Consider the following 22,578-nt stretch of genomic DNA (forward strand, 5'->3'; position numbering starts at 1 on the left):
ATACTTTATTCAATGTTTTACGTGGAGTACAAATGTAAATAAAGCAATGTATTATGTAAAAATATTTATATTTGATTAGCAATATATGTATAATTAGAGCTAATGTGTTTATTTACAATTAAGTTAAATCATCCAAATTTATAATTTGTATATACTTCACGAAACATGTCACGACAATTTATTTTAACTTTAAGTTTAGCACACAATAAGAAAAAACCTGACAATTTTCTGTGTAAACTATATATCTCTTCAGGTGGAGGACAAAGTCTGTGGTCCAATATTGTTGGAACCAATGCCTGCATTCTGAAATTAATTAAGTAACTGATTATGTACATATCTTTGTTTTAATTTAACTTAAATTTAAAGAAGTTATAAATTACCGTTTAGTTACATCTTGTCCACCAAAATCATAATATTTATGATTTTTATCGAATACTTGACCTAAAACCATTACTGCATCTATATGAGCCTCTTCCATGATCTGAAATTAATACAATGTAATTTACATATGACTACTTATCCAACATAGCTAATAACTGAAAGATTTGTTTCTTACTTTAGATTCATATCCTGTAAGAAATCCCATTTCTCTAGATAAGTTTAAAATTGTATCACGATCACCTTCACTCGCAGCATAAATTATTTCAATGTATTTATCCATGAACGATTTGTCATAGTCTCGACATGCGCCGAAGTCTAACAATATTAACTAAAAATTACATGAAATAAATGTAATTACATGTTATGTATTGGTGTCAATATTGTTACACTGAAATGTTTGAATACAAACTTGTTTCGTATCAGTATTGTAGAAAAAGTTCGACCAATTCGGATCGGTTTGCATATATCGAAAAACAAACAATTCATTAAGACATAAACGCATAATTAATTTACAAATGTGTTCTCTTGTTTCCATATCCATGTTCGTACATTTATCTACCGGAATACCTTCTATCATCTCAGTTGTAAAAATCTGATTTGTTGACAATTCATCTACACATAAAACGAAGGAGTCATGTCCATGCCTGATCATCAATTTTTGTAAAATATACCTATTGTAGCAGGAACGTAATATTCCGGATAAGGTTCCATAAGTTTTTTATATTTCCTTGTACATTCGGCTTCTCGAATATAATCAACTTCCCATGCAAGTTCTCGCTTTGCTACTTCCACTAAGTTATCTATAAACATACCTTTTGGAAAAATATTCCAAACCTGTAAAATTTTGTACAGGTGTAATCATATTCTAGAAATTCTACTAACATAATAAAGAAGATATTTAGCGCATTTAATACCTTCATTATGCCTACTAAATTTTCAACATCACTTTGTATGCCTGTAGCTACACCAGGATACTGGATTTTTATTGCTACATCTTGCCCATTTAATAATGTACCATGGTGTACCTGACCTGTTGTTTTTTTATGACATAAAATATGTACTTCACAAATTTATTTACAATACTAAAACTGATCATTACCAATTGAAGCAGCAGCAAATGGCTTTTCTTCAAATGTAGCTAATTTGCTTCTCCAATTATGCCCAAGTTCACTAGCTAATACTTTTTCAACTTGCCATTTTGGCATGAAATCAGCACTTTGCCTAACTCGTTCAAAAACTTGTTGTAATTCAGGATTAATGATGCTTTCATCCTGTATGCTTAAAATTTGTCCAATTTTTAAAGCTGCACCTATTAGAAACATGCATAAAACATGTGATTATTACTTAATAAAGAACATAATAAATTTGTCAATAATAATTACCTCTTACTTTACACAGAGTTGAAACTATCCTTTCAGCATTTGCTTTGGTAAGAAACATGCTGTCAAATGTTTCTCCAACACTTTGCTTTTTGAATCCTAGTGTTCTGCGTGTATACTCTGCAACTGTTCCAACACCTAAACCAAGTCCTAATGTTCCAAAGCTTACCATTCTTTGAAATCTGGTAGCTGGAACTTTCTGGGCTTTTGCATTAGGTGAAAGCTTCAAAATAATGATTGATTTATTAACACATGTATAGTACATAAATTATGTAAAGAATACAAAAAAGAACTTACAGTTTGTTTTGGTCTAACAGATGGTTTAGCTTTAGGTTTTTCTGGACCTATATTTATATTTTTATCCTCTATTACATCAGAGTGAGTTTCTAATGCATTGTCTTGCTTTATACTCTGTTTTTGTATTTTTTGTTCATGTTCTAATTCTAATTTCCTTAGAATTTCTTTGTCTTTTTCTGAAAGTTCAATCTTTGGTATTTCACTCTCCAACTTAGATATTGTTTCAATTTTTTCCTTTACAGTTGTATACTTCTTTATAACAGATTTATCTTGTTTTTCTTGTATGCTGCTTACAGATTCTGATTTAATATCAGAAACATCCATCTCAACTGATATTTCTTTAGGATCTTTAGAAAGATTATAAACATATAGCTTGGACTTGCTAGATTTTACAGCAGTACTTTCACCAAATGGTGTTCCAAGGATTTCATTAGTTTTTAATCTCATAAATTCAATTATCCCTTTCTCAACAACATTTATCCGTTCTGCTACTTCTTTCAACTGTTCTGTTACTTGACTCTGTACACATATATTACACAAAAATTATAACCTTGTGTAAGCAGTTAATCAAAATTAATAAATGCCATGAAAATAATTCATATTATATAAAAAACAAATACACACAAGTTTTACTCATCATTTAAAAATCATGATTTCATTTGTTTTTGAAACTTACAGGAACCTTACTTGGTTTTATATTACCCAAATTCTTTGTGTTATCCTTTATACATTTTTCTGCACAAGCTTTTAAGCTTGAAGTCTTTATTATATGTTTAACTGTCTGTTCTTGATGTTTTATAGCAGCACCAGTTACTGCTTTAATTCCTTTCAGCACACCGATGACATCAGATACTCTGTGTTGAGACATTTTCACCAAGGCAATCCAACTATAAACTGATGACTTAATGAGTGGGATGTAAAGATTTATGCTGAATTTTGAAAGTATAACTTAAGTAAACAATACTATTCTCAATTTACACATAACATCCTTTCCTTTTTTATATTTTTTAATGACAAGATACTATATTATTAATAAACTACTTATAAGGACTGTTATGAACTTAAAAAACTACTTATATACGTACTCGAATGTTAATAATAGTGCCTATAACGTGTGTTTAAAATAAATGCAGACCTTGAAACACACAAATAAGGTTATAACACGCTATGACATTACTTTTTATTGTTTTTTCCAACATTTTTTAATACTTTTTTGATGCAATTTTCATATAGTAATGGTTCTTTGAATGATGTGTATTTTTGAATGATATAATATAAGGTAGCTTTGAAATATTATTCAATATAAAGTTTGAATTAGTGTCTAGATGCATACATAAACACATCATGCATTTATATACATACAGGAAACACATGTTTTCATTTTATATATGTATATACCCACTTACTCATATGAAATGATACTTAACTAAATTACAATTACAATTACTTTTCAAAATTGTTTATTTTTTGTTATTATACTTATGTACGTCATTTATAAGTGACGGTTTATTACTCACTAATTAGGAAATTACAGAAATTCTACAAATGATTACGAACACCTTTACTTAATATATTGTTTTATACATAAGATTTATATTTGAATAAGACTCAATTATTTAATAAATTGTAAGAAGTGCATTTGAAAAATCACCCGCTTTAAAAATCACAGAAACAACAGTTATTGCTGTAATAATCTTTATAAACAAAAACTGGCAAGCTTTTAATCTTACTGTTACTTTTTTAGCGTTTATATTTATATCAATACCTTACAAGCTCTACAGTAATTTTATTTATATACATGGTATATATTTTTCTCGTTGTTTCCTCGTATAATCACAAAAACAAAAAATGTATTACATAACAAATTCTAAATATTGTAGGATAATATTTAGAGTAAACTAAAACCATCTCCTATGATTATTTATTATAAGTACATTTTATGTACCCTGAGGTAGCCTCATTGAATTAAAGTAATATTCAAAATTGTTTCAAGTATATAATTAGCAGTGAAGAGTAGTTATAAAAATGTTATTTATTTTAAACATGTATTTAGTATGTGAACTTATACATACTGTTATATGTTACTGTATTACAAGACTCTAATGATTGAAAAACCTATAAAACTGTTTCAAAATTATGTTTTTCTCAGAAACGTCATTTTTACGTTTAATCTTGTAACAGCACTAATGTAGTTTTTCACATCCTTAAATTTACATACCGAAGGAGACCACCTCGTAAGATTTAACTTCACGTTTAAAAAATAGCTTCAACAAGAGGAAAAAATTAATTTTACAACAAAATCGAGCGGAATAAATTAATACTCGTAAAAATTAAATAACATTTGGCTGATCGGGAATAAGAGAAGCAAAAAATGTACTGAAAAATGTCCAAGTGAAAGCAAGTGCACCAGGTCTCTCTTCTTCGTGTTCTTCATTTGCATTTGTTCTTGCTTCTGCTTCTACTGTTGGTATCTGCCCAACGTTTTGTTGTTGAGGTACAGGTTGAGGACCCACTGCTTGATTTTGCAACACCTGATTATTGTTATCCATTCTGTCTACTCTACCATTGTTATTTTCAGGTAAGAGAAGAGGTTGTACTCTGAAGAAACCACCTTGGTATCTGTGAAGTATACATTTTTTAAATATATGCTTGCACTGTATTAGTGCAATATTTATAAATGTATGAACTTACAGATACATTACAAAGCCAAGAAATGTAACAATAAGAAATCTTAGCGGCGAAGAATAAAAATATACTATACTGAAGAGAAAAATAATTCTTGACAACATATAAAAAAAGTCTAGCCAATCTCTAATAAATGCACCATCCTCTCCGGCATCATTATTTCCAGCATTAATATCAGCTTCTTGGGCAGCTGGTTGCTGCTGTTCATCACCTACATTATTAGTATTATTTGTATTATTTGCATAAGAAGTTTGAACACTGTCATTTGTATTGATATTCATTTGCTGAACATAGGGAATGCTAGTTTGCAATTGTATTCCTTGTGCTGCCATGCTGTAATAAAATATTATTTTTTTATTATAAGTATTTCAAATTTTGTTCAAGTTAGAGAATGCACCTACAATTGCATATATTGAGTAAAATAATGAGTATATGCCTGTTGCATCCAAGCCACTTGCTGGTTATTCCTTGGATCAAAGTATTGTTGTGCAGAATACAATTGTGTAGGTGCATGTTGCATGGGAACATTGTTCATATTTGGACTCTGATTTTCTATATTATTCGTATTATTTAATCTCATATGTTCTATGGTACTTCTTGCGGTAGGAATTGTACTTGTACTTTCTGTAACTTGTTCCATTTTATTAGTAGATGCTTTTTGTGAAGCACAAACTAAATGAACTATGTAAGTTTGATCTTCTTGTCCATCACATTGCCTTAGAACATCTTTCAAATGTACAGAATCATTTAATAATTGTCCTGAATATATTAGTTTTTGACTTGCTCGTTCCTGAAACATACAAGGTAACTATTAATGCAACATATTTTCTTTAATTTGTTGTTGCTAGAATATAATTGTAAATGTTACAAACATCACAGTATGACAAAGTTAATAACAAAAGAATTTTGTTCATCATTTTGGTGCTAATAATTAAATTCCATTTACAAACGAATAAATGATATTTGCAGATAACAACATATTACATTTTTAAAAGTAATCAAAGTGAGATAAATTTGCTGTTTTGTTTTTTTTTTTTAGATCTGTTATACTAATAGTATATTGCTTTCACCAAGAATCAACAGAGTACAGCTTTCACATAATTTCACATGATTATGTTTACAATAAAAACAAGAAAACTCACTGGTTTACTAGGATAAACTTCAGATAAATGTTCTTTTAATCGTCCAACAGTCCATCCAATATCACAGTTTACAATCTGATCTTTAATTTGTTGATTCGGTGCTTTTATCATTAATTTCACGGCAGTTCCTTCCATTATCATAATATTTTTACTTTTTACGTTTCGTTTGATCAGCTGTTTCTACCGTCAATTACTTAGATTAGGATTAATTAGCAATGCCACCGAGGCAAGTTGATATTTTCACGTTCCCAAGATTTATACGATCCTCTTATCAAATTAATTTTGTCGTTTTTTGCACAACCCCTCTCGTATTATTTATTTGCATACCAATTACACACATTTATCGTTCGTACAGCAGAACTATGTAACATGAACGTGTATTTAATCTCTTATGTATTTTTGTGCCACTAAATGAAATCACGTATTTGGCGACTTTTCATTGGTTGTAGATTACAATTTATTTATGCTTTAATAAAACCTGATCTTCATAGAGACTTTTTAGCTTCCTTCTGCTTTATGCCGATATCGCAACGCATAACAAACATTCGGTTTCATAGAAACTGCGTCGTAATTGCGATATGGCGGGAAACTATATAGTTGGCACTAGTGGGCACTCGTTGTTTATGCGACGATCTTTCAAATATTCCGTTTGAATTTGTATGGAATCTATTTAATTGTGATATGATCAAAAATGTAAGCATCCTCATTTGTTTCATTATTTTATTTCTTAATTAGAGTACTCTTTTGTTTGGGTTTCAATTTAAAAGTTAAATGTAATGAGTATTGAATACCAAAAAGTGCACATACATGATTTATATTTATTGTGCATGTAACCTTGTAATGTATTATTAATATTCAATAGTATTATGTATATAGAATTACTCTTTTATGCAAGTAATGCATGTAAAACATTTCTGATTAAATTAATTGGTTACAGTTTAAGTATCCTTCTTTTTCTAGGTCTCCTTCCAGATCTAGGAAAAGTAGCTCAAGACGCTCTTCTGTAAGTACATGAAAATGTTTTAAGTATCTAGAACATTACTATCATTATTTTTTATAATGTTTATAGATTCTTAAGCTTCCTAAACACCGCCAAGATCTACAAAATTTAAATGATAACAATTCATCAAATGACAATAGCCCTGCTAATACATTAAAATTTAAAAGACGAGTTAGCTTTGCAGAAAAGAAGCATGTCAAGTGAGTCATTTGTTTATTTATGTATATTGTTTTTGTGATTCTGGTAATATGATTGAATAGTTAATGCATAGCATGAAATTCCTTGTACAGAGAATTTTGTAATTCCGTGGAGCAAGGAACTGTATGGGATAGTACATATGAAGAACATGATTTGAGTAACTTGAAAATGCCAGATACTTCTAATCAAGAAGAACATAATGTTCATATTGTTCATAAAGAAAACATTGTTTATTTTAATCAAGAAAATAATATACAATTTGTATCTAATGTAAATGATAATGGTACAAAGAGTAGGGATATGTTGTTAAGTCAGCCTGAAATTTCAGTACATTATAATAACTTAAATGCTACATCTACTCAAGATATTCATATGGAATTTACTGAAGTTGTTTCTCACACTGTATATCGCGATGTAAATTATATTCAAAACAATCAGTTAGTGGAAACACTTCAGAATTCATCAATGGAATTGACTCAACCAATTTATTCTTCTATAAATACATTACAAAATTTTCAACAGGAGCATGATATTCAAAGACTTAATTCTCAGCCCAAATTAAATAACTTAAATGTAACAGCAGTAGATTCAAATGCATCAATGGAATTCACTGTAGCAGTATCATCTATCATTAAACCTGTTGATGATGCTAATAAAGAAAATGTATCAATATATTCTGAAAATAACAGAACCAGAAGGTTTGATAATGTTACAATGGAAATAACTACACCAGTACCCTCAGTGCCAGTAGTACTACATAGACTGCAGGAACCACTTGATAATATTCCAATGGAAATAACTGCACCAGTACCATCTATCATTAAACCTGTTGATGATGCTAATAAAGAAAATGTATCAATATATTCTGAAAATAACAGAACCAGAAGGTTTGATAATGTTTCAATGGAAATAACTACACCAGTACCCTCGGTGCCAGTAGTACTACATAGACTGCAGGAACCACTTGATAATATTCCAATGGAAATAACTGCACCAGTACCATCTATCATTAAACCTGTTGATGATGCTAATAAAGAAAATGTATCAATATATTCTGAAAATAACAGAACCAGAAGGTTTGATAATGTTTCAATGGAAATAACTACACCAGTACCCTCAGTGCCAGTAGTACTGCACAGACTGCAGGAACCACTTGATAATATTCCAATGGAAATAACTGCACCAGTACCATCAGTGTCATCAGTACTACATAGCTTGCAGCAAACAGTTACTAATAATGAAATAGGAACTTGTGATTCAGTGATACCTGTTGGAAATAAAGTTACCATTTTTCATGATAATTCAATGGAAATGACTAGTGCTGTGAAAACACAGGCTAATAGAGATACAAATTGCCAGTTTGATGAAGGCAATATATCAACAGTAACAGAAGAAGCAGGTTTTAAGTATGACAATGAAAAAACTAAAGTACTAAGCATGTCTATGGAAGTGACTGAAGCTATGAATATGCATTCCATAGCTAAAAGTCAAGAAAGAAAAGAAAGAAATCGTCAAATTACAGATGCTTCTATTGAAAATGATTTGAGAAAAGTAAGGTCTTATTTAGACTGCTGTGAAGCATCAACTAATCCTGATAAAACCAGTATGTATGATAATGAAGTAATGGAATTTACTGAAGCTATAAGAACTTCATCTAAAAAGATACCTGATAAAACATCACTTACTGCAGATAAAACCAACATGTATGATAATGAAGCAATGGAATTTACTGAAGCTGTAAGAACTTCGCCTAAAAAGATGCACAATAAAATATTTCTTAATGCTGATAAAACTAATATGTATGATAATGAAGCAATGGAATTTACTGAAGCTATAAGAACTTCACCTAAAAATAATTTAACAAATACTGAACACGTACAAAATAGTCAGTGGAGTAATGATGATGAAGACAATAGTGTAAACTTGGTAACAAATAAGACTACCATTTGTCAGAATAATTCAATGACAATTACAAACATAGTATTACCATCTAGTATGAAAGATGACTTCAAAAATGTAACTGAAGATCATGAATCAAACATAAATAATCCAGAATTGATTAAAACAGTTGAATATCCAAATATGTCTATGGATATTACAGAAGATGCACTGGTATTACAATGTCATCTTTCAAGAGAGAACAGTGTTATAAATTCTGCTTATGTTAAAGAACCAGTATTACTTGAAAATAAAGATAAAGATTCGTTAGATTCGAATATAGTACCTGGTAATATCTTGAAAGACATTACTGACATAGTAGTTCCATCTCTATCAGAATCAAATTTAATTATGGACAAAGAAATGCGCCTAGCAGATGATTCTTTACAATATTTAAAAAGCATTGCTACAAAAACATCTGCTTTGATAGAACATGAAAATTCTGTTAGTAATATATCTGACACAGTTTTACTTGAATTAAAGCAACAAGATGCTGATGCTTTGACTTTAAAAGAAAATATCAGGAGGGAAACTTATGTTCTTCATAGCCCTAAATTTCATGATCCTAGTATTGTAATTCCAGAGTTCCAATCACAAAATACTATATCAAATCCAAGAAGAACATACATCATTCAGCCATTAAATATAGATCATTCTTGTAACAAAGAGAATGATAAAACAAGTGATAATGTCAATAATGAGATAAAGAATGATAGTGTTTGTTACACATCAAATGATAAAACAAGCTGTACAAGAAGCAGTCTAAATAACACAGGCAACTTGCAAAACAATGATGATAAACATTTAACAGAAGAAGATGTTATGTTTTTCAATAACAGTTTAGAGGAATTACATACCATTACACCACCATCATTTCTTTGTTTGGAAGATTCAGATTCAGATACACTTGTAGATGCTGATGTAGAAGTGAATCTTAATTCCAATAATATTAAAAATTCAGAGGCCAGTGAAGAAGAAAATATCTTAGAAAATAGATGTAATTTAGAAAATATAAGTGATATTCATGAAGAAAGTTTAAAGACGGATAAAGTAGTTGGTGTACAAATTGGACAAATAGATAAAGATTGTTCAGAAGTATATTTAAGCCCACGTTCAGAATCTCATGAGTCGCCTGAACAAAAAGATATGTCGATCGAATTAGATCCTTTCTCTTCACTAATGAACAAACTGAAAGTTTGTGCTGAAAGGTACTTAGAACCAAAGTATTTCATCAATATTTTAATGTTTCCATCTTTTGCATCAAATAATATTAATTATGTACTTTCTAGTGACAAAATTATTTGGGAAGTCTACCATGAAAATATTGAAAGGAACCTGTTTGTAATTGGTTTTGTATCTTCTTCATTGTTAGTAGTAATTTATTTAAAGGATAACTTTGATGCTTTAGGTGACGAGCTTATTAAAGAAATTAAAATATATTCTCGCCTGGCAGGTGAGTATAGGAAAAAGAATCAATGCAAAAATACCAGTTAATATTATTTTATTTAAGAGTCCTTTTTCGTTAGACGATGCTGACGCATTAATAAGCTTAGTTCATCGAATAATCATGGAAAAATTAGATGCTCAAGTATTGGCGGATTTATGCAAAAATTGCGGGGATATTTTTTCAATACTAGATAATATTTCAAAAGAAGTAAAACTAGCTATGGATTTTATGTTCGATGTGGAACGTATAAGAGACATAAATTTGATGGAAATAACTCGTGACAGGTAATGAATTATTAAAATACTGTTATTGATTGTTATATTGAATACCCATCATACGTTTTTTTCTCTTTATTGTAGCGTATCTTTCATAGCATTTGCCAAAAGGAAAGACATTATATTGAGGGTCACAGTAGACATTAAACCATTTCACAAAATTGAATCCAAAGATATTTCTGTACATTGTAGATTAGGGTCTGTAAGGTCAGTTCTGGTTTTGTGTTCGATCAACCTTGTTAAAGATTCTTTCATTGTAACTTTTTATTGTTTTACAGAGAGGAGGATGTTAAACTGTTAATAACGAATATAAAACGAGACTATAAATTTTTAAGGAGATACATAAGTGACGTGAAAGATTACATATACTTGATGGAAGAATCTGTTAATATAATTTTATAAAAACACCGTTCTCAATGTACTCTACTAACATAACAATTTTATTACCTTTTATTAATTTTATACACTATAGTGCAATGCAACAATAAAAATATTTTTTTAATCATTCATCAGGTGTGTTACCGCCTATAGAAATATATTAAGTAGAAAAATGAGAATTGCACTATAAAATGATTCATAGATACTGAGTACCTGAGTGAAGTTTTTTGTTTTCTTACAGACTAAACATAAGAATCGTGGGCGGTGCATGAGTGTTCCCTTTCTTTTTTAAACATCCGTACCGTAAAGGTGCGCAAATGTAAAGTTACGAGTAAAGGTCGATCAACTAGTTCTCCGATACAGCCGGTTCAGTCGATGCAGCTTTTTGTGCAAGCATTTGTAGTCTGTCTCGATAGTATCGTGTGAACAACCGGCTTTCTCAGAATCGTATGACTTTCCGTCTTGTTCTCCAGCGTGGTCATTGTTGGTAATTACACGAACAATATTACTTGGTTTTAAAACACTGAAACAATTTAACACTACACGCATTGCTTTCTTTAACATTCTATAGATTAATTTTACAATTAAAAATTCTACACAAGTTGGATTTATTAAGAATTCAAATCGCTTGAATTCCAATCCGAGGGACAAGATAAGGATGACACAATTACTGGTAGTTTATGAAAACATCATTGATACAGACATCGATGTAAGTTACAAAAATTACACAGGATTTTGTATACAATGAACTCTTCGATCAAGTTGTTGCCGGAACCAGGAGATTCGCCTCTGTTTGACCTTTCTCATTGGATAAAAATCATTTTTAATATGGCAGTGAAAGATACTTCTTATGTATGTATCAAAGATTTTAGCAAGAGCAGTGCAACGTTAAAACATAGTCATGGAGAACGTCGAGCAATGCGGAGGACTGGAATTCACGAAACTTCCGGTAGTTGTACAGAGAAATTGCTGGAGCATGGAGGATAAAAAAGCATTCGCTGGGCATGTGATACTGTTTAAGATGACGAAATATTATCGCAATGATTTTGTTGCAACATGTACCACAGAAGAGAACAACCGACGTGTTTAAAAGTCTAATAACATGGTTTCAATTATTCTCATTACCAAAAGGATACAGATAAACGTTTACAAGGTGCTTCTTTTATTCATAGTAAAGTACTAGAGCGAAATTGAATGCTATTCAGTCCTACATTTCACTCGATAACATTATATATACACAAGGTTCGTTAAAGAAGTCAAACTTTCTTTCAATGTAGCTACGCCAGCCGCATTTGCGTGGGCGTTAAGGCCCGGTTTTACGTGATTTCGTAACGACGACAGACCGATTTCCAGTATCAAAAACCATTTCATGAAGATCCCGTAGACCTTCGAGCCTTGCTCCCTCTCTCTTAGTCCTCTCTCCGACTTCTAGAACGCCCTTGTGTACACAGATGAAGTCTGGTCACATGCGAAGATCGCTTGTGAAATTGCTGCTGGTTATGCTAAACAACGAAGAATGGGAAACGAACTGTACCTTGACAATGGACGATAAATACTATACTCTCGGGTGTTAGTATGTGGTAAGACGGTATCGTGTAATCAAAGCTGTTTTTATTCATCAACATTTTGAAGAGCGAAACGTAGCATAGATTAATACTAAACATTTTCAGATGGCCTCATCTTAAATACCTTTAATCCCAATGGAAGACACAATCTAAAGGGCTATCATTATCATGGATCCAGACCCTTTAACTGTTCCTGGATCTATCCACATTCCTGCTTTCTTCCATAATAAGTATGAATTTCATTGAAGACTCGAGTGATCATTGATCAACAAGCGCGCTGAATTCGAAAAAGCCGCGGCTACGAGTAATCCCTGCGGTCTGCGGACCAGGTTGAAATATCCTAGAGCGTGGATAAGAGGGACAGGGTTGACGGAGAACGTCGACGTATCAGGCGGGCAACCTGTAACGGTCGACGTCGATCCGACGATACCTGCTCAGGACTATGAGAACGGATAGCAGCGGGAGCAAGAGCGGCAGCGAGGCAAGTGGGCGTAAAGGCTTGGAGAGAGAACGTCGTCCCGTGTTCCATACATGGCTATGCTATGTGGAAACCGAGAGACACAGAGAGACGGACGCATCGGTGGAGTCCCCACCGTGTGGACACGGCGGAGGCGACGTTTTCTCGGCACGAATGCCCACCGCATGCTTCGTGCACAGTATGTGCTAGCACCACGTCGTCGTACGATCGTTCTTCTTTCCGTTTATTCGACGATAATATCCCGACTTGATCGCGATATATCTTCGTACGGGTGACGAGGTAGCAAACGGAACCGACTGCTTCGGAAGATGTACCCGCGAACACGTCACTGGCGTGGGTGTTACCGTTACATTGATCTAGTCTGAATTACATACGTACGGATTTCGAAGTTGAAGCGTCCGCGCCTATGGCCAAGTGACAGCTCTCTCAGTTTGGCGAGCGTGCGATTGGTCCGCTTTGCGCTTATCCTCTTCGTCGTACAATTGTGTCTGTATGTGTATGTGGTGCCTGTGCACGACCAGGCAACGTGGGTTGGATGCGTGAGTGCTCGTGTTGCGCCTGCGTGAGTGCTACGAGGTACCAGCCGCGTGTGCGTTCGCCACGCGTGAAGAGAAGCCGCAGGGGCCGCAAAACCCGGACTACAGGGACACACACACCGCCGTAGGTATGTGTTGTGCACGAGTACCAAATATCCTAACATTTAGGATCTATGTTTTTATCAAGGTATACCTCACTTTGCTTAACGCTGAATAAATATTAATCATGCTATTCTATGTTTGTTTATTAACAAGTTTACTTTACATGTATACATTGTTATAGGTGACTTAGGATTGATCGAGTATCTTGTTTAAAAAATAAATAGAACACAAATAGTGTTGTAATGTTTCATGTGGGTTGATTCGTTTCAATTAACGAGCATGTTTCTTCACTTTCATCTTATATACATGTTTATCAATGGATTCACCGTAAGTGTTAATCATTCATAAGATAGACTCTGCTCTGAATGGTCAATTTATTACTGAGATTCATAACTATCACAAAATTGGATTATTTTTTAATATACAATCTTTCAGGATTTAATAGCGGCAACTGCAACGTAGTCTGGCCGCGTATAGAGGTGTTTTTTTTTTCCCCTCTGATGATATTCCTCGCTATATCTGTCTTCTGTTTTTCGATGATCGTTTTTAGCGTCCCACGAAGACGACGAAAACCAGTTTCACGTCCGGACACGGACGTTGGCGAATCGTGATACGAAAGAAAGAAGGAATCGCTCAATCGATGATCGTGCTTCTTCCAAAGACGTTTCTCCCGGAAAGGTCACTGTCTTTGAACGGCATCCCGCGCCAAATACGTTCGTGGTCCTTCGTTTTCCTCATAATTTATTTCAGTCGTCCGATTTCCTTGGCTTGCCCAACAGCCGACGAGTTTACAACATTTTCATCGCGAAAAGGATTCGTTAAAAATGCCACAGCCTTGTCTCTTAATGCGGCTACATCCCACGTTTTATCTGGCGAGTTCCTATCGTTTCCATTCTCTTCCTTTCAGTGAAGGGTGCCTTGCAGGATGGAAAATTTTTTACTATAATCTACTTTGAAAAATAATTTTCAATTCTTTCGCTCTTTCGTGGACGTTGGAATGATATGTTTTAACAATACCTTTGTCTGCAAAGGGTAAATATTATTTTACTTATATTTTATTAAACGCACTTCATTTACGCATTTTTTTCATTTTCTCGTGGAGTTCGTGTTCTTGCTTCTCTTTTGCCAGTATCTTCAACCTCTTTTTACCAAGAGGAGTTTTATTTTCAAAATTCACAAACTGCTTCAACGTCTTCGCTCGAGGTGGCTCGTACTTGAACACTTCCTCCATAATCTCTTGCTGTTTCAACGGGTTAAACTTAAGGGTGATCCTGCGCCGAAGATTTAGGACATTCTCGACGGCGTTTCTTATGAACTCCAATGGAATGCCCACGGACATCTTCGCCAAACAAGAGACGTCGATATTGCGATCCACTTCGTGGTACTTCATCAGCAGATCTTTGTAAAACATGTAAAGCGTGTTGTAGTCCGTGAGAGGAATCATTATAAACTTGTCGTGGATCTTGACGAAGGGTCTTCTTGCTTTATATGGCTCCGAGGAGGTCGTGAGAAATAGGATCTGAAAAGTATCACGTCCTGGTGAATCGAACAATCGGCAAAAATCTATAAGAATGTATTCTTCGAAGAAGCAATTAGGTACCCTCGGTGATTCTTAATCGATTGATAAAAGTTGGTATGATCAATTCATTTACCATTTACTACCTCGTGCGATTAATTTAAAATTTAATTAAAAATTTTCTTTCTTTTTCTAGTTATTGGATTATGTTAAATTCGTGGATGCCTATCAACGTGTTCGTTTCAACATCGTTTAATTCAAGACCCGATGAATATTAATTTTCCCGTTGCGTTGCTTTGTTTCTACGCCACTGAGTAACAGTATCTGTCCAGAATCACCGACACTCTAAATCCTACGTTAACTCGCTACCACCTACGTACTCTCCTCGTTCGGTAGGAGGCGTTTCATTGATGACCAGCTTTGATACGTGTTTGGGAAAGAGAAAAGGTGGTTGGAGGGGAACGGACGTGGTTATCGAGCTGGTTCATTCATATTGGAGAAAGAGTCAAAACAGGAATATCGAGAATTTCATAAAGTGGGGAGGGACCAGCAGATCACCAACTTTAAAACGTTCCTCTCCGGTTTAGGAAAGGTGTTGCTGCTGTACGAGCCCGTTCAATTGCGACACCAGACACCATCATTTTTATGAGCAGCGAAACGCGGAAAAGGCGCAGACGAAATACGCCAACGCGATATGGAGATAATTTTGAATCGTATCACCTGGTCACCACGTTTGATGCTTTTCACCAACTTTGGATAGTACTTTGCGAATCGTCTCGGCTGTAATTTCTTCTCTTCAGGCGGTATCTTCTTCAGCCATGGTTTTTCACCGTTGTCGATGAAGATTATCGAAGGAGCGTATTCTCGGGCCACTTTTGATATCATCGTGATTAATTTGCGTTCGTTTTTTCGTCCTATGTACTTATCTACCAGTACAGATGGTGTCATGTCGAATAACAATGCTCCAGTCTGTTTAAAAAATGAGGAATAATTATACAGATATGTCAGATTGGTTTGAGACTTGTTAAAAATACCTCGGAGCATACTGCGTTCGCCAGAATGCTCTTCCCATGTCGTGGAAGACCACAGATACAAACAGCTCGCACCAGGGGTGCAGTTTGGTGCACTTCCTTGGAGCTGAGAGGGAGTATACAGTATTCCATAACCACCTGTCTAATTTCGCCCATTCGATAAGTATAATTTCGAAATTCTTTCTCTGCTTCGTAATTCTGATACGATAGATCCCCTATCCAATCCTTCAGGGATATTAGAGGGTAGGTTTTGATGATATCGGCTCTAGCTAACTCTTTGAAAATGTCTTCCACTGAAATGTCTCCCAGTGCATCCTTTTTCTTCTTTCCTCTTCTTCCTTTTTTCTTTTTTTTTTTACCTGGTTTACATTAATTAATGAGTGGTAAATTCTTTATTAGTGTATTGTATGAGATCAAATTTACTTTTATCTTTAGGTATATCCAGCTTTTTCTTATCTGCTTTGTAATCCTTTTTCAATGCTTTATTCAATTTTTGCAGCTCCAGCCTCATCAGTTCATCAACTATTCTCCTCATCTCCAACTGAAGCTCATAGCAAAGCTTGTCCTTAATGAGGTCCTCGTATATTTTATCCTGAGGATCATTTGAATCGTCATGAAAGCTCCAGTTCTTAATAAAATCCTGATTGGCATCATCGAGGAAGGAAAATGCTTTTGTCTCATCTATCCAAGGTATCATCTTCTTCTTCTTTTTGGTAGAATCTGTTGCTGGTTTAGCAACAGTTGCAGCTGCTCCTTTACCTTTACCTTTAGCCGCTTCTTTCTCTCCCTTCCGCATTAGATACTCTTCAGGTGTTAAAGTTTCCCCGGTGGCTATTAGAACGCTGCCCCCTAAACGTGCAGCTGGGTAAGCGTCGTAGTGTCCAACCGTGTCGTACCATACGATGAACCATTCTCGAACCTCCTCTGTGATGTCTTCGATTAAACCTGGTCCTCTGATCTTCCACAGCTGATGAAACAGATAACGGTTTAGGTTTCAGGTAATAACGAATATTATAATTACAAGTCTTGAATTACTTTAGCTCGGTTGTCTTCTGTCGTTTTCGTTACTCGATCAACGAACCCTGGCATCAGTTCTAATTTCTTCTGAAAACTTTCTTTATCCTTAACGAATACTTTTTCAGATTTCCAGCTTGGTATCGTCATGTCCAATAGTTCTTCCATACGATCCGCCCGTTTTTTCATTTTCTTCTTCGCCAGATATCTTCTCCAAGCTCTTTGTATCGTCCTGGCTGCGAATACGAAGGTGGCTATGCTCATCTTTTTTGGCATAATTTCACCCATCTGCAGCTTGCGGTTGTAAGTACACATTCGTTGCACTGTGAAAGACGATGAAATTGATACTAATTCTTTGATATTTATTTATTAGATTCGTACATTCCAATCCAGCACAACGACCCATTCTTGCTCTCTCGTGACACTGTATAAGCAGTATCGCATCTTGCATAGCTTTTTCGGCTGCGATTCGAGCTTCCCGAGCTGCTACCACTTCCGGACATTCTTGAAGAATGGATGGTACTTTAGATACCGTGGAAGCTTTCTCTTGTAGTCTTCTTCTTCGAGATTTTGATACGCTTTCCTGGGACCCGACGATACTTCCAGCTTCACTGATGCTCACGCTTACACTATCAACTTCTTCTTGTTCTTTTACTTTTTGCACTTATCAAGAGATAACGTTTGATCGCTTTAATTAATTCGTACCGTAGAAAAGATACCATTCGAGTAAATTACCTATGAAAGCATTTTCTATTAATTCTTCTATGTATTTTCTACGCTGCTGAATAAGATCTTTGGCAGTCGCTGAAACGAATATTTCTACATCGTCGGGGGTGTACTTGAATTGCCTCATGAAGTCATCAGGCCATCTATAACATTTGTTTTTAATTTACAGCCTGAGTCTAGATGGATAAGATGTTGACGAACATACAAATATTCTGAACAGTTTAGTTTAACGATCTCCCTTTTGTACTCCAGCATTCGGCCAATTGAACAATCCAGGACACGTTTTATCAAGTCTCGTTTCTGCGATTGCACCATCTGATCATGGCACACTATCAGCCTCTTCACCAAATTACGATATCTGATAAAACAATTTATATTTCAGATCGAAAGGACCTCTGTTAGTATACTGTATGGTACCTAAGATAAGTTGGAACTAGAAGATTCAAGCCCTGCTCTTTTATTCCCGTTCTTCGTTCCCGTTGCAATCTTCGATCGAGCAACAGGAGTTTCTCCAAATCGTTTCTCGTGATGAGCCATAGTTCGTTGTAATAAGCATGCGACATTGATTTTTCGGATGATTATGAATTACTTGGCCATTTGCGTAGGTAATGAAACTTGAGAATTTTCAAATGATCGAAGGGCCTAAAATTTGGGTTAGTTGAAAGTGGGATACCGATGTTGAAGTGACAAAATTCAATCGGCCACTTGTTGCATTATCGCTGGTGTTCAGATAAATCATGATTTTATTTATTATACGTTTCTCATAAATGAATACTGTTATTTCAGAATGCTGTGGAAGTCTGGATGTTCGTTGATCCTGTTGCTAACAACGATTGCGTCTCTGGACGCGATGATGGAGGATTTTTTGGAGGATGAAACGACGACGACCAGCGTTGTATCAATGAACTCTTCCACGGTGTCGTTCACAACGATGCCAAGCTCGGAGAGGACGACGGCAACGACGGTGAATTCGTCGAACATTGTAAAAAATCCGGACGAAGAAACTATTCAAGACTCGTCCCACGCATCCTCGCCTTCGTCTGACACCGTTTGGGAGTGTCCAAATATTACAAAAGCAGGCGTCGAGTGCTCTTGCGACTTTCCACACACGCTAAGATGCACCGGTGATAGAACCGCGTTGCAGGTAATCTTCAATGCCCGAAACGTTTTTTTCTAAACATCTAAATGTATAAACGTGGTTTATGAATTTGTTGATGCAACCAGAGCCTGTATGTTCATTCGTGTACCATATTTTTGCTAGAAAATTAGTGAACTTCAATGATAATTGTTTTCGTTGTACGACGATTAATCAAGTTTATCCGAGAGTTATCATTTTGTTACATTATCGAGGTCAGTGATTTTTTAACCACCCGCCAACAAGAAGCGTGGGCGTATAGACTGCCAATGAAATACAAGTCGTGTGTGTATTGTCCAACAGACCATTGTGCGGCCTCTCTTTCTTCTGTCTTCTACACGCTCGCTGCTTTGCGTTGAATGTCCCGTTACCAGTTACTCCGACGAATATCCTGTCGTACAATACCACCGCGAATCGAATAACTTGCACTATGCAATTCGAGATGACTAATTAAACTTGTAGTCCAAGATTACATCCAAGAGCGATTTGTGAAATAGATGAAATTTATTATTGATGTATTTTTCTGCAGACCATCAGTAGATATCTGAGATACAGTCGTCCAGGAACAATATCTCTGTTGGATGTAACAGTGTCTGGTATCTCTCTATTACCAGCTCGTTTTTTGGAAAATATCGCCCTCCATGGACTCGTGGTATCCACAGGAGAGTTGAGACGTGTCCATGAAAATGCTTTCATTGGTCTGATAAGACCCCTTCAGGCACTTGGATTGCCGAATAATCTGTTGGATTCCGTTCCAACAGCTGCTCTGTCGGATCTGATTGGATTGGAAAAATTGGATCTGTCACAGAATAAACTGAAAACGTTAGAAGCTGACTCGTTCAAGGTAATATCTTGAATCAAAGGTAGCGATACTTAACAGTAAACTTTCTCCTACGCATAGATTAATGATACTTGTAATTTTCTTTAATGGAACAATGGACGTAGCTATAATAGAACTGTTTACCATTGAATGTTCAGCCGAATCGGTGCTGACATACAAGTTCAGCTTTCTCGCGAACCATCATTCATTTCTAATAACGCACGTTTGAATGTTTCAGGGCTTGTCAAATTTGACGTACTTGGATTTATGCGATAATTTATTGTCTCAATTATCACCGCAAGCTTTCGCCTCGTTGCCCTCGTTACGTTCTCTGAGAATGCGTGGCAATCGTTTAAGCGTGTCGGCATTGTCAGCATTGAGGGGTCTGAAAATATTGGAGGAGCTTGATTTATCCAATAACTTGTTGCTAGGTCCTATGGGGCCGAATCTTCTTCCTCAGATGCCGCGGTTACGTTTACTCACGGTGTCTGAAAACGAGCTGATAAATGTTCAGCAAGGAGCTCTAGTAGGATTAAGAAACTTAACTTATCTCAGCTTGAGCCACAATCAGGTAACGTATCTAAGTTTCACGAGGATCGAGTAAACATAAAGTAAATTAAAAAATTATCTTGTTTTTTCTTCTTCAATAGATCGACGTGCTGGAAGATCATTCGTTCAAATATTTATCGACCCTAACGAGGCTGGATTTAGCAAATAATCGGATCGTCGCGGTATCCAGCTCTTCTCTGGCGCATCTAGAAAAATTAACCATATTGGATTTGACCCATAATTTTCTGCGATCTCTAACCGCCGATCTAGTGGTACCTTTAAAGAGTCTTCAAGATCTTCGCCTTGACGATAACGATATCACAATGGTATCCAGTGATGTACCTACCTCGAAATTGCGACTGAAAAGGCTCTCCTTGGCTGACAATCCTTTGAACTGTGATTGCACGCTGCTAGAATTCGCCAACTGGTTAAGTAATTCTAGTTTGAACGAGGAGGATAAGTCTTCGGCTGTATGTGCGACACCTCCAGCCTTGGAAAACGGTATACTGACGCAAGTTTCTCCTGGCAGCCTGTTGTGCGGTGAACCAACACCGCCGATCATGACCAGGGTACCTTTGGCCGGTGCTCAGTTAACATTGAAAGAATTTCATTACGATAAATCTACCGGTATCAATCTTTTGTGGCACGTGGAACCATGCACAGAGCGATACACGTGCGACACTCTGATTGTTTATGAAACTGTAGGCGACAGTGAAGTCCAGACGGACTCCAGTTCTCTGCATTGTGATTCACGTATGATGAGAAATCCCTGTTCGTTACCTGTGGCGATACCGGCCTCGTTACATTTACAACCGGGTCATAAATATCGTTACTGTGTAGTACTACTTGTACCGAGCACTTATGAAGAGGTTTCCTTAGGCTTGGGCTGCAGTGACGTGATCACCCTTGAAGAAACTAAAAGAGATTTACAGCAGGATCAACAGACTACGATATCAAAGCTGCCGTCTTCAACTTCGGATACTAAGATAACTGGGGTACATGTAAATGTATCTGATCAAGGTTTTCTACACGTCGATGTTAGCTTATCAAACTCGAAGAAATCGAATATACCTGAATGCGAATTGTCTGTTGTCGTCTTCGATGCTGAATCCGCGGTGCACAAACAGAAGCTGAATTGTACGCTAACGTTTGTTACATTGGCGGTATTGTTGCCTGGTCGTTACAAAGTTTGCGCAAGTTTAGACGAAGTCAACGAGGATGATGTTATCGCAAACTTTGTAGACGATCGTGATAGATTACGCTGCGTCGAGGTACAAGGATTCAAGCAAAATACCGAGATCATTGTTTTAGCGATCATCGGGGCTGGTTGCGCTCTTCTAATTACTCTTGCGGTAATTGGTAGAAGCGTTATAAAGAGAGTGAAACATCCTAGAATACAGACACAGTGCTTTTTACCTGCTCAGGAATTTGAAATAACTCATAAAGCGCATTATATTAAATTACTAGCCACAACGAAGGTTTAACTTTTACATGCCATCAAATAATTATCAATGTTTCTTATTTTGTAAATAATACAACTTATTTTTGTTGATTATTTAAGACTATTGAAGTTGAACGATGTTTTTCTTGTAATATTCAAGTACTTTTTATCGGTTTTATTTGTATATCATCGTCTTCGTGAACTACTAGTCATAAAATCGATATTTTTTAAATATAATAATAAATATTAGTAAGTCGTAAGGATTAATAAATTCTTCAAATATACGAACTTACGATAAACTACTTGTTTAGAGATAATCTTAATAAGTCATTCGCTGTATGGGATTATCTTTAAAAAGTTGATAAGAATGGTATAAATGGATTGCTACAGTGATTAATGTTTCAAAGTACCCAGTTTTTACACTGCCATCGTAAATTGTTTAAGTTGTTAGTATATGAGGAAAAAGACAAACTGTATTAATGCATTGTAAATATTTTTCTAGAATTTAAGAGTTAGAATTGTTTTATCTTATTTTTACATTGTAT

The 22,578-nt window shown here is 35.2% G+C and overlaps 5 protein-coding genes across 10 annotated transcripts; 2 read left to right on the forward strand and 3 right to left on the reverse strand.

The window, feature by feature from the left end:
- Positions 1–55: 55 nt before the first annotated feature.
- On the reverse strand, positions 56–3,440 carry Coq8 (ubiquinone biosynthesis protein COQ8, mitochondrial). Of its 5 annotated transcripts, none has more exons than XM_034335582.2 (11): positions 3,143–3,440; positions 2,734–2,944; positions 2,058–2,576; positions 1,764–1,983; positions 1,481–1,690; positions 1,296–1,411; positions 1,053–1,215; positions 791–993; positions 557–709; positions 381–481; positions 56–303 (listed from the first exon to the last, which is right to left on the reverse strand). In XM_034335582.2, exons 2-11 carry the CDS (start codon positions 2,923–2,925, stop codon positions 129–131), a joined length of 2,052 nt encoding a protein of 683 aa, XP_034191473.1. In that variant the 5' UTR covers positions 2,926–2,944; positions 3,143–3,440; the 3' UTR covers positions 56–128. The 5 variants fall into 5 exon arrangements, with proteins under 5 accessions (XP_034191473.1, XP_034191471.1, XP_034191472.1 ...); XM_034335580.2 differs by having other exon boundaries at positions 2,734–2,951; XM_034335581.2 differs by having other exon boundaries at positions 2,734–2,986.
- A 163-nt stretch (positions 3,441–3,603) lies between these two features.
- Positions 3,604–6,329, reverse strand: Herp (Homocysteine-induced endoplasmic reticulum protein). Its single transcript, XM_034335591.2, has 4 exons — positions 5,885–6,329; positions 5,144–5,532; positions 4,749–5,075; positions 3,604–4,676 (listed from the first exon to the last, which is right to left on the reverse strand). Exons 1-4 carry the CDS (start codon positions 6,023–6,025, stop codon positions 4,388–4,390), a joined length of 1,146 nt encoding a protein of 381 aa, XP_034191482.1. The 5' UTR covers positions 6,026–6,329; the 3' UTR covers positions 3,604–4,387.
- A 126-nt stretch (positions 6,330–6,455) lies between these two features.
- On the forward strand, positions 6,456–11,160 carry LOC117609337 (uncharacterized). Of its 2 annotated transcripts, XM_034335542.2 has the most exons (8): positions 6,458–6,577; positions 6,845–6,887; positions 6,954–7,084; positions 7,175–10,228; positions 10,310–10,473; positions 10,547–10,751; positions 10,827–10,949; positions 11,021–11,160. In XM_034335542.2, coding segments are annotated over exons 1-8 (3,846 nt in total). In that variant the 5' UTR covers positions 6,458–6,575; the 3' UTR covers positions 11,145–11,160. The 2 variants fall into 2 exon arrangements, with proteins under 2 accessions (XP_034191434.2, XP_034191433.2); XM_034335543.2 differs by lacking the exons at positions 10,827–10,949; positions 11,021–11,160 and having other exon boundaries at positions 6,456–6,577; positions 10,531–10,692.
- A 2,867-nt stretch (positions 11,161–14,027) lies between these two features.
- Lrt (Leucine-rich tendon-specific protein) lies at positions 14,028–22,555 on the forward strand. The gene is made up of 5 exons (XM_034339379.2): positions 14,028–14,128; positions 18,875–19,232; positions 19,753–20,067; positions 20,282–20,614; positions 20,694–22,555. Exons 1-5 carry the CDS (start codon positions 14,118–14,120, stop codon positions 22,074–22,076), a joined length of 2,400 nt encoding a protein of 799 aa, XP_034195270.2. The 5' UTR covers positions 14,028–14,117; the 3' UTR covers positions 22,077–22,555.
- LOC117611435 (IQ and AAA domain-containing protein 1-like) lies at positions 14,173–18,651 on the reverse strand. Its single transcript, XM_034339377.2, has 10 exons — positions 18,506–18,651; positions 18,294–18,446; positions 18,098–18,231; positions 17,744–18,025; positions 17,384–17,685; positions 16,772–17,315; positions 16,352–16,707; positions 16,038–16,286; positions 14,870–15,320; positions 14,173–14,718 (listed from the first exon to the last, which is right to left on the reverse strand). Exons 1-9 carry the CDS (start codon positions 18,649–18,651, stop codon positions 14,871–14,873), a joined length of 2,616 nt encoding a protein of 871 aa, XP_034195268.1. The 3' UTR covers positions 14,173–14,718; position 14,870.
- Positions 22,556–22,578: the final 23 nt, after the last annotated feature.

This window comes from Osmia lignaria, chromosome 7 (assembly GCF_051020975.1).
Source record: "Osmia lignaria lignaria isolate PbOS001 chromosome 7, iyOsmLign1, whole genome shotgun sequence".
NCBI classification, from domain to species: Eukaryota; Metazoa; Arthropoda; class Insecta; order Hymenoptera; family Megachilidae; genus Osmia; species Osmia lignaria.